Genomic DNA, 12,703 nt, shown 5'->3' with positions numbered 1-12,703 from the left:
CCCTCCTGGGCAGGAGAGGCGCAGGACGATCGGGTCCAGCTGCGGGTCCCCTCTCCAGTCCGCTCTCCATCTAACAGGATCTTAAGGAAGATATAAATTACTTTATTAAAGAAATACAGGAGAAGACAGGTAAACAGGTAGGAACCTGTAAAGAAGATACACATGAATCCCTTAAAGAAGTACAGAGAAATACAATCAAACAGGTGAAGGAATTGAACAAAAGGATCCAAGATCTAAAAATGGAAATAGTAGCAATAAAGAAACCACAAAGAGAGTTAAGCCTGGAGATAGACAATCTAGGAAAGAGATCAGGAGTAACATTTGCAAGCATCACCAACAGAATACAAGAGATAGAAGAGAGAATCTCAAGTGTAGAAGATACTATAGAAGATATTGAGACAACAGTCAAAGAAAATACATAGTGCAAAAAGCTCCCAACCTAAAACACCCAGGAAATTCACGAAACAATGACAAGATGAAGCCTAAGAATAATAGGAATAGAAGAGAGAGAAGATTCCCAATGCAAAGGGTCAGAAAACATCTTCAACAAAATCATAAATGAAAACTTCCCTATCCTAAAGAAATAGATGGTCATAACCATACAAAAAGCCTACATAATACCAAATAGATTTGACTAGAAAAGAAATTCCTTTGGTAACATAATAATCAAAACACTAATTTCACAGAACAAGGAAAGAATATTGAAAAGGTAAGGGGAAAATGCCATGTAACATATAAAAGTAGAAATACTCCAGACTTTTTAACAGAGACTCTAAACTCCAGAAGATCTTGGATAGATGTTATTCAGATGCTAAGAGAACACAATATCAGTGTAGGCTACCCTTCCCAGCAAAACTCTCAATCACCACTGATGGAGACACCAAGATATTCTGTGACAAAATCAACTTTATATGTTATCTTTTCATTAATCCAGTCCTACAGAGGGTAAGAGAAGGAAAACTACAACATAAACTGGGAAACTACAACCATGAAAAATCAAAAAATCTAAACGTCTGACATTGAACAACAAACCCAAAAGAGGAGAACCACAAAAACAATATAACACCACAAACAATAAAAATAACAAGAATCAATAATCATTGGTATTTAATATCTCTCAATGTCAAGGAATTCAATTCACCATAAAAAGACATAGGTTAGCAGATTGGATACATAAATAGGACCCAGCATGTCGTTGCATGCAGGAAACACACATCAGTGATAAAAACAGACACTTCCTCAAAATAAAAGGCTAGAGTAAGCTTTCCAAATAAAGGGTCCCAAGAAACAAGGTGAATTAGCCATTGTAATATTCAGTTAAAAAGAGTTTCAACCAAAAGTTTTCAAAAGAGATAGGGAAAATCACTTCTTACTCATAAAAGAAAAGTCCACCAAGATGAACTCTCAATTCTGACCATCTATGCCCCAAATGCAAGGGTACCCGAATTTGTAAAAGAAAGTTTACTAAAGTTCAAGTACACATTGATCCTCACACAATTATACTGGGAGACATTACCACCCCACATTCAACAATGAGTAGACACAGTGAAACTAACTTTTTTACAGAACATTTCATCCTAAAACAAAATATACTTTATTCTCAGCACCTTCTGGTACCTTCTCCAAAATTGATCATGTAACTGCTTAAAAAATAAGCCTCAGCATACCAAAGAAGATTGAAATAATCCCATGCTTTCTATCAGACCACCATGGATTAAGGTTGATCTTTATAACAACAAAATCAAAAGAAAGCCCACATACCCATGAAAATTGAATAACTATCTACTCAAAGATAACTTTTTCAGGGAAGAAATGAAGAAAGAAATTAAAGATACAATTCACAGACCACATGAAGCTCAAGAAGAAGGAAGATCCAAGTGTGGGTGCTTCAGTTCTTCTTAGAAGGGGGAACAAAATATTCATGGGAAAAAAATTGTGGAACAGAAACTGAAGAAAAGGCCATCTAGAAATTGTTCTAACTGGGTATCCATCCCATATACAGTCACCAAACACAGATACTATGGTAGATGCCAAAAAGTGCATGTTGACAGGAGCCTGATATAGATGTCTCCTGAGAGGCTCTGCTAGAGCCAGACATATATAGAGGCAGATGATTGCAGCCAGCCATTGAAATAATCATAGGGTCCCAATAGAAGAGTTAGAGAAAGGACTGGGGGAGCTGAGGGGGTTTGAAGACCCATGGGAAGAATAGCAATATCAACCAACCAGAGCTCCCAGAGTCTAAACCAACGACCATGGATTACACATGGAGGGACCCATGGCTCTAGCAGTATGTGTAGCAGAGGATGGCCTTGTTGGGCATCAATGGGAGAGGAGGCCCTTTGTCCTGTGGAAGTTCAATGCTCCAGTGTGGGGAAATGCATGTGTGGGGAAGCAGGATTAGTTGGGTGAGTAGGTAGGGGCATACTGTCATACAGGCAGGGGGAGGGAAATGGGATAGAGTGTTTCTTGGGTGCAAATCAGAAAAGGGAATGGCATTTGAGATGTGAATGAATGAAATATCCAATGAAATAATTGCATATTAAAAAAAAGTAAAAGAGGAAAATTCCACAGATTTGCAATTCTGAATTATCAATTACATACTCTGTTTGCAGTTTTCAAATTGAGACAGTAGTTTAATATTTTAAACCAGTTCTTGCTTTTAAATTGTTTCAATGATCTCACATTTTTAAAACATTTCTGATATACCACGGAGAGAGCAGTGGGAAGATTTACATGCTTTTCCAGTTCTTTGGAGATTTTCACTGTTCTATATTCCAATAAAGGAAATGTCACACTGAAAGAAAAAAAAGGAAATTAAAGACTTTCTAGAATTTAACAAAAATTAGGAATAGCATAAGCAAACTTACGGTATACAATGAAAACCATGCTAAGAGGAAAATTCAAATCACTGATTACCCTCATAAAGATATTTGAGAGATTCAAAACTAGAAACTTAAGAACACATCTAAAAGCTCTAGAAGAAAAATAAACAAACACATCCAATACCAATAGACAGCAGTAAATAATCAAACTCCTATGAGAAATCAAACAATTAGAAACAAAGAGAACTATGCAAAGAATCAACAAAACTCAGATCTGGTTCTTTGAGAAAAACTACAAGATAGATAAACCCTTAGCCAATCTAACTCAAGGGCATGAAACCAGCATCCAGATTAACAAAATCAGAACAAAGAACAGAAACTGAGGAAATTAAAAAGAAAACATCAGATCACACTACAAAAGCCTATACTCAACCAAACAGGAAAAACTAAATGAAATGGATAATTTTCTAGAGAGATACCAGGTACAAAAGCTAGATCAGTACCAGATAAACTAGAGAAACCACCCCATAACCCTTAAGGAAATGAAAGAATTCATTAAAAGTCCCCCCCCAAAAAAGCACCCAAGATCAGTTTGTTTTAGTGTAGAATTCTTTCAGAACTTCAAAGTCCTAATACCAATAGTTGTCAAACTATTCCACAAAATAGAAACAGTGACTCTATGAAACCACAGTCATTCTGATACCTAAGACATACAAAGACCCAACAAAGAAGGAGAACTTTAGAACAATTTTACTTATGAATATCGTTGTAAAAATACTCAATAAAATTCTTGCAAACCGAATGCAATCAAATGTACGCATCAAAATGAGTACTCACCACCATCAAATATCTTCAACCCAGGAATTCAGTAATGGTTCAACATACAAAAATCTTTCAACATAATCCACTATATAAACAAACTCAGAAAACAAGTCACATTGTAATCTCATTAGATGCTGGAAAAGCCTGCAAGAAAATACAACACACTTTCATGTTAAAAGGATTGGAAAGATCAGGAAGTCAAGGCACATAACTAAACATATTAAGAATAATATACAGCAAACCAACAGGTAACATCATATTAAATGATGAGAAATGTGATACAATTCCACTAAAATCAGACAAAAAAAAGGCTGCCCACTCTTTTCCTATTAATTCAATATAGTAGTTGAAGCTCTAACTAGAGCAATTAAAGAACAAAAGTAGGTCAAAGTGATACAAATTGGAAAGGAAGTAGTCAAGGTATCACTGTTTGCAGATGATATGATAGTATATGTAAGCAACATCAAAAATTCTATGAAAGAACTACTAAGGAATCTGTAATGGCAGAGAAGCACCCAAAGAAATGTTTAGCTTCCTTAGTCATCAGAGAAATGCAAGTCAAATCAAACATGATATTCCACATCACACCAATAAAAATGGCTAAGATAAAAAACTCAGGAAATAGATGCTGGCAAGGTGTGGATAAAGAGGAATACTCCTCCATTGATTGTGGGATTGTAAACTGGTACTATTATCCCATAATAACTGACTCAAAAAGACCTCATGAAACTGGAAAGCTTTTGTAAGGCAAAAGTTATATTCAATAAGACAAATCAGCAACCTACAGACTTGGAAAAAACTTGACTAACCCACATCCAATAGAGGGCTAATACTCAAAATATTTAAAGAACTCAAGAAACTAATCAACAAAATACCAAACAACCCAATCAATAATGGGGTATAGAACTACTAAACAGAGAATTCACAACTGAGGAATCGAGGATGGCTTAGAAACACCTAAAGAAATGTTCAAAGTCATAGCTGGGCGTGGTGGCATACACCTTGAATCCCAGCACTCAGGAGGCAGAGGCAGGCAGATTTCTGAGTTTGAGAGCCTTGTCTACAAAGTGAGTTCCAGAACATCCAGGGATATACAGAGAAACCCTGTCTGGAAAAACAAAACAAAACAAAAAAACAAAAAAGGAAATGTTCAAAGTCCTTAGTGATCAGAGAAATGCAAATTAAAATGACCCTGAGATTCCACCTTACACCAATTAGAATGGCTAAGATCAAAACCTCTGATGACAAAACTTGTTGGAGAGATAATAGAGAAAGAGGAACACTCCTCAATTACTGTTGGGATTGCAAACTGGTACAACCACTCTGGACACCATTCTGGAGATTCCTCAGAAAACTGGAAAAAGATCAACCTGAACACCCAGCTATACCACTCTTGGGAATATACCCAAAAGATGCAGCCTTGTTTGTGACAGCCAGAAGCTAGAATCATACCAGATGTCCCACAACAGATGAATGGATACAAAAAATGTGGTTTATTTACACAGTGAAATGCTACACAGCTATTAAGAATGAGGACATCCTGACTTTTGCAGGCAAATGAATGGAACTAGAAAATATCATCCTGAGTGAGGTAACTGAGACCTAAAAGGACTTACGTGGTATATACTCACTAATCAGTGAGTATTAAAAATAACAACAAAAAGTACACAATACAGAATACCTAAGATAAAGTCCACAGAAATAAAAAAAATCAACTAGCCAAAGTGCCCAAGTGAGAACACCTCAGTACCACTTGGGAGAAAGAAGAAAGCAATCAAAATTGGGGAGGGAGGAAACAGGGAGGGAAAGTGGACAGGGGAGTCGGTGAGTGTGGTGGAGAGGGGAACCTGATCTGATATTGGGTGAGGGAAAAGGACTGAAACCCCAAGGGCCAGCAGAAAGAATGGAAACAGGCAACATCAGAAAAGAGGAGGTTGCAACAATACCTCTTCTGGGCATATACCCAGAAGATCTTCCAACTGGTAATAAGGACACATGCTCTACTATGTTCATAGCAGCTTTACTTATAATAGCCAGAAGCTGGAAAGAACCCAGAAGTTCCTCAATAGAGGAATGGATACAGAAAATGTGGTACATTTACACAATGGAGTACAACTCAGCTATTCAAAACAATGAATTTATGAAATTCTTGAGCAAATGGATGTATCTGGAGGATATCATCCTTAGTGAGGTAACCCAATCACAAAAGAAGTCACTAGATATGCACTCACTGATAAGCAGATATTAGCCCAGAAACTTAGAATACCCAAGATACACCATGCAAAACACAAGAAAACCAAGAAGGATGACCATCGTGTGGATACTTCATTCCTCCTTAGAATAAGGAACAAAATATTCATGAAAGGATATAGGTACAGAGACAAAATTTAGAGCTAAGATGAAAGGATGGACTATCCAGAGACTACCCCATCAGGGAATCCATCCCATCATCAACCACCAAACCTAGATACTAATGCACATGCCAACAACATTCTGCTGAAGGGACCCTGATATAGCGGCCTCTTGTGAGGCAATGTCAGTGCCTGGCAAACACAGAAGTGGATGCTCACAGTCAGATATTGGATGGAACAGGGACCCCAATGGAGGAGCTAGAGAAAGTACCCAAGGAGTTGTAGGGGGCTGCAACCCTGTAGATGCAACAACAATATGAACTAACCAGTACCCCTGAGCGTGAGTCTCTAGCTATATATGTAGCAGAAGATGGCCTAATTGGCCATCACTGGGAAGAGAGGCCCCTTTGTCTTGCAAACTTTATATGACCCAGCACAAGGGAAGGCCAGGGTCAAGTAGTGGGAGTGGTTGGGTAGGGGAGCAGGGGCGGGAGTGGGGTATAGATAACTTTCGGGATAGCATTTGAAATGTAAATAAAGAAAATAATAATAATAAAAAAAATTAAAAAAAAAAAAAGAAAGAAAAGAGGAGGTTGAAGGGACCCTTCAGAAGACAAGAGAGACCTGTGAGGTAAGAGACTCTCAGGAATCAAAGTGAGGGTCTTTAGATATAATGCCTGACAATAGGGAGACTGAGCTTACCTCCAGCAGGAAGACAGGACATCAAGTGTGGGATGGGGTTGCCATCCCATAGTCACAACTCTGACCCATAATTGTTTGTGTCTGAAAGAATTACAGGGATGGAAATGGAGAGGAGCCTGAGGAAAAGATAGTCAAGTGAAAGGCCCAAAGTGGGATCCAGCTCAAGGGGAGGTACCAAGGTCTGACACTATTACTGAGGCTATGGAATGCTCACAAAAAGGTATCTATCATGACTNCCCTCTGAAAGACCCAACAAACAGCTGAAAGAGTCAGATGCAGTTATTTGCACCCAATCAATGGACAGAAGCATCTGTGCCCTGTTGTTGAGTTAGGGAAGGCTGAAAGAAGCTGAGGAGAAGGGTGATTCTGTAGGAGGATCAGCAGTCTCAATTAATCTGGACCCCGAGATTTCACAAACACTGGATCACCAACCAGGTACCTTACACCAGCTGATATTAGGCTGCCAGCACACATACAGTAGAGGACTTTCAGGTCTGTGTTCATTCAGAAATGATGCACCTATTCCTCCAGATACTGGAGGCCCCAGGGAGTTTAGAGTTCAGGTGGGGTGGTGGGTGGGGGTATCCAGATGGCATAGGGGGTGGAGAGTAGGTATGGAATGTGGAGCATTGGCAGGGTGGATGGGGGGCAGGGAATGGAATATGGAGTGTAAAAAAATAAATTAATTTATTAAAAAAAGGAAGAACATGAAAAAAACAAATGAAAAGGGAGACATAAGAACAAAATATATATTAAAATAATTATTCTGTTTGTTGAATATTAGTTGAAAATATTAAAATCATGTTCTACAAACATAAAAAAAGAAAGAAGCCAATTCAAATTGTAAGTACAGAACATATATATAAAAATTTTTTAAATAAAATCAATTTTATTATAACAAATATTGAGATGCACAACAAAATATTTTTTGTCAACTTTTTGATTTCATGTGTTTCTTTTGTAAAATATAAAAGTAAAAAGCATGTCAACTTTTTAAATGAGAATTTAGTTTTAGATCATTGAAATACCCTAAGGATTTGTATATGCCTCGGAATTAAATATTTTTCAAACGTACAGTGTGTAATTCTGTAAATGGTACATTTGCAATGTATTAATGTAGTAACAATATAAGAATAGAAACCTGCTTTTTTTCTCATACACTTACAAAACTTTCATCTTACAGAATGCAATGCCACTTTGACGGTTTTTAAAGAATGAAAATATAACAAAGGAAGTATAAAGGGAATGACAGAATTTTGTTTCTACATATCTTACATGGACATGTTTCCATCATTATTGATTTAGTACAGCTTGCACAAGGTTAGATATAATTGTTACAATATTTCTATTCCTATAAAAATCTTTGTTTCTAAATTGTCACAAAAACTAGTAAATAATACTTTTGTTAACATAGGTCCCTTAATTCCAAAGCTTATTCCAAAGTTTGCTGTACATTCTAGAGAATATTATATGATAGATATTAGTTTTTGTTTGAACTGAGTGTGTTTATTTAGTAACAGACTAAGCCAGTCATCCTGTGTTCCCAGTTGAGCTCTCTTTCCATGGAGAAGCTTTCAGTTTTGTTTTCTAGTGGTGAGCACTTTTATTTCATAGTATAAACAGCAGTAATGTCTTTTTGAAATGGTTAAAGTACTATTCGTTCCCAAAGGCACATTGTGACTAATTCCTATTCTCTCACATCCCTATTACAGTGTTATGAGAACAAGACTCTCATTTGAGGGTTTGGCAGATACTTTGAAACAAACATCCATGACTCTAAAATGAGATAGGGCAATACCACTTACAAAGTCAATTTCAGTGATCACAAACAACACATGACAATTTACTAATAAAATGTATATTACAAAGTCATATTTGAGTATTACTGGTTATAACTTTACTCATATTTTCCTGAGCTAACTAAATGTATTTGAAAAACATAGTAGGTATTCTTAAAGAAAAGACATAATGAATATAAATTATTAAAAATTAAATCTTAATTATAATTAATAGCAATGTGTTTACTATGATTATATTTAAATATATTTAATTAATTGTCACATCACATGCTCCTATAGTTACTATTTATATTATGAATCTAGGAAAATGAAGCTTAAACAGTTAGAGAATCATTAATCATTTCACAGCTATCTCATTAATATATAAACTGTAAAATAATGATTCTGAAGCTATTTGTTTTGTGTCAAAGTTATCTCTTCATGCTTTAAGTAACATATACCTATTTAAACCATCAGTAATGTGTTTCCTGATTTCCAAATACAAGAAATTTTAGAAATCATTCTATAAATGGCCAAGGTAGCATTTGTGTAAGAGAAGTTCCACAGAGATAGAAATCATGTTGTCGGGTGCATTTAGAGAGACAAAGAAAAGGATATATATATATATATATATATATATATATATATATATATATATATATATATGTGTGTGTGTGTGTGTGTGTGTGTGTGTGTGTTCATGTATATTTGAATATATTCATATCTACACAGACATATCTACACACACACACACACACACACACACACATATGAAAGAAAAGAATAGCTTAATCACTTAGTGCCACTCTGAAGTTAAGTTTTGAGTCTTTCTGCTTTCTGATAACTCTATGGATAGCATTTTTCACTTCTTTGTTTCTGAGACTATAAATGAGTGGGTTCAGCATGGGGATCACAATGGTGTAGAAAACAGAAGCCACTTGATCCTTTCCCAAGGAGTAGGAATTACTTGGTTTCAAGTAAGTAAAAATCAAAGTACCATAAAAGACAGTGACTCCTAGGAGATGAGAAGCACAAGTGGAGAAGGNTTTNTGCTTTCCTGAAGTNGAATTNATTTTCAAAATAGTAGAGAGAATAGANACATAGGATGCAGNTATTGTGATAAGAGACACCACTAGAGTGGAACCAGCAAAGATGAATATAATGATTTGAATGTTATGTGTATCACTACAAGACAGTGCTAAAATTGGGGATGTGTCACAAAAAAAGTGATGAATTACCTTGGNTCTGCAGAAATATAAGGTGTTCATACACACTATATTAACAGTGGAGTCCATAGTTCCAATCATATAGGAACCAGTGAGAAGGGCACTACAGAATCTTGTGGACATGATAACTGGGTATTGTAAGGGGTTNCAAATAGCCACATATCTATCATAGGCCATTGAAGCAAGAAGAAAACATTCAGCAGCTGCCAAGAGGACAAAAGCATACATCTGAGTGAAACAACCAATAAAGGAAATGATTTTGGTGGAAGTCAGCAGATTCTGTAAAGTTTTAGGTGTGATGACAGTTGAGTAACTGAGGTCAAGGAATGACAAATGACTTAGGAAGAAGTACATCGGAGTGTGAAGCTGAGCATCTAGATGAATGATCAGCATCATGCCTGTGTTCCCCAGCACAGTGACCAGGTAAATCAGGACAAACAGGACAGTAAGTACTAGTTGTATCTCTTTGGAATCGGTCAGTCCCATGAGGATGAAGTCTGACTCTTCTGTGTAATTCCAGGTGTTCATTGTGAAGGAACCTAAAACTGAAAAGAAATGAAAGGTGATATTCTGATTAATTAACCTTAAAAAGATGTTTCCTTCAAATGTACATTCTGGTATGTTTTTTATTTTTGTTAGCTCAATATTGATACTCCTTTTACAGTATGAGGATGAACAAATATTGAAAGTAGATAGAAGTAAAAATTCATATTTGACCAGGATACCATAAGAGGTGGTATAATTCATGGTTTTATTTACCATAGTACTAATATAAACTATTTCCTTTAATAGTACCTTAATTAGTATTGAATATTTGTCTTTAGGTACTACTGACACACATGCCACTAAATGAAGAAGCTAGAAAGGCCAAATCACTTTTAACAACTGAGTTTAAATGAATGCTGCCTCTGTGGTTTTCTGAGCAGTTTTGCTCAAAGGAACATGAATAAGAGTTTGTGTCCTGTATATGACTACTTTTCTAATCCTAACTTCTTACCTATTATATATAATGAGAAAAGAAAACTTCCGTACAGACATTTTTCATTAATATTTGATAGTAAAAACTAAAAAATAGGTTTTAATTTTAGTACTGTTTAATAGGGTACTTGATGACATATAAATATTAATGGAGATTGAATGCATTATCTTCCTGTCAATGAAACCTCAAATATATTTGAAGATTGTACCACCACTCATAGACTCTTAATCAATGCTGTGTGGTTGTTTGCACAAATCTTGATACTTACTTAGTTAAGGCACAATGCTAAGTGTTTACTTGTTTCGAAAGTAAAGCCCTTATATCAACCAAACAGATCCAAACCTTGCCAATTTTAACAATTCTCATTGTGAGTCACGGTTTGTGAATGGAAAACATACACAAAAATAAATAATGAATCAATAAAAGTAAATGAATGAATACTTCACATCACATATCCAAAATTATGCTAATTTATAATTTTTCTTACGAATAATATGTAAAATATGATTAAAGGTACAAATATTTATGTACTGCAACACATATATTGTATGCAATCTATACCTTTATATATTTGTCCATTCATTTTTTAAATTCAGAGTTATGTCACCCTGGAAATTATTCTTGAGTATTGACAAAATGGAAATTTTCTTACGCAGATATAACTCAAAAGCATGTTAAAGTTTATGACAGGCATTAGCTGAGGAGTTACAGAACTTTTATCTCTGCCACTGTCTAAGGAAAATGGGTGTCACCAATATGTGGACTTCTTCAGGGACCAATTTTCCAGAAATATTATTTGGCATGATTTCATAAACCAAAGTTCAAGGACTAATTCAGTAAAGCTTCTGGGATTTCCCAAGAAGCCTGATGAAAACAATGAATATGTTCAGTGCATTGTTTTATGACTACATGTAAAATGCATTTTAAATAAACAGTTACAAACTGCAATTAATATGTATTTATGGATTATAGTTGTAAGTATCACAATGTACATATTGATAATTTCTTAGTCCTCTGGAAAAGAAAACATATTATTCAAATATACATAAATATATATTTATACCTTTATCAGTGTCAGTATCAAGGATGAAGTGGCAAAATTTTTCATGAGAGATGTTTTAAATTTAAAAATGTGAGTCTTTACAGAGTAAAATGTATGCAATACAAGCAGTAGATTCTAATGAACTTGGTATTAGTCAGACGAGACAATCTCCACTTAACAGGTTTTCCAAAATAAAAATATCATTTTTCTAAGTTATATTATTTTTGTAAAAGAGCAGATTTTGGTATCACTTGCATATTTTCAAAATTATTTAATTGTATACCCAATATTTTACCATTAGAATTTTATGTACAATGGCTTAACTTGTGGGGACACTTGACAAAGAACTTAGTTTAGCATATTTTGTATTGGGTGTGCACTAGTCTTCACTAAGTGCACAGGACGTTCTCAACCTGAGAATCATGTAGCATCACAGGGGTGACTGAAGCTCTGTTTTCCTGTGCAATTTCATTGTTATTAGCAAAATATGACACCTGAACTATTTGCTTCATTTTTCTGTAAATATTAACTTTATTTTTATTTAAAACATACTATGAGAATATAAAAATGGAATATGTTTTGAATATAATAATAATCCTAAAACTAGGTAAAATACATTTAATTTTATATATTCATAATTGAATCAAATGTGCTCTTTAGTAAGAATGAAAACTTCTCATCCAAACCCCCAATCCAGCAACTGCAGCAAAGAAGTTTGCAGTTATACTTGAATAAGTGTCAAACAATAAAATAAAATTTCTTTTCAAGTATTTTAGAGATGGCAATGCAAGGTACTGTCATATGACAAAAAAAAAAAGAATGAAAACATGGGAATATAATTTTAAAATAGCTAAATGTTTATTTTTTCTGGGAAATAAATTATTACAGGTATAGTCAAAGTGAGAGATTCTTGTGAGGTTTTATTCTTGATTTATAATGAAATTAATATCACTAAATAGGTAGAAATGACTCCTTCTT

General features: G+C 35.0%; 1 protein-coding gene across 1 annotated transcript; it reads right to left on the bottom strand.

Annotated features, from left to right (window-relative positions):
- Positions 1-9,266: 9,266 nt before the first annotated feature.
- LOC110319419 (olfactory receptor 8H1-like) lies at positions 9,267-10,232 on the bottom strand. Its single transcript, XM_021194916.1, has one exon. The coding sequence runs from the start codon at positions 10,230-10,232 to the stop codon at positions 9,267-9,269; it is 966 nt and encodes a 321-aa protein (XP_021050575.1).
- Positions 10,233-12,703: the final 2,471 nt, after the last annotated feature.

The sequence above is a fragment of the Mus pahari genome, chromosome 3 (genome assembly GCF_900095145.1).
Source record: "Mus pahari chromosome 3, PAHARI_EIJ_v1.1, whole genome shotgun sequence".
NCBI classification, from domain to species: Eukaryota; Metazoa; Chordata; class Mammalia; order Rodentia; family Muridae; genus Mus; species Mus pahari.
Note: the sequence above shows the minus strand (reverse complement) of the source record. Positions and strands in the feature narration are given on the sequence as shown.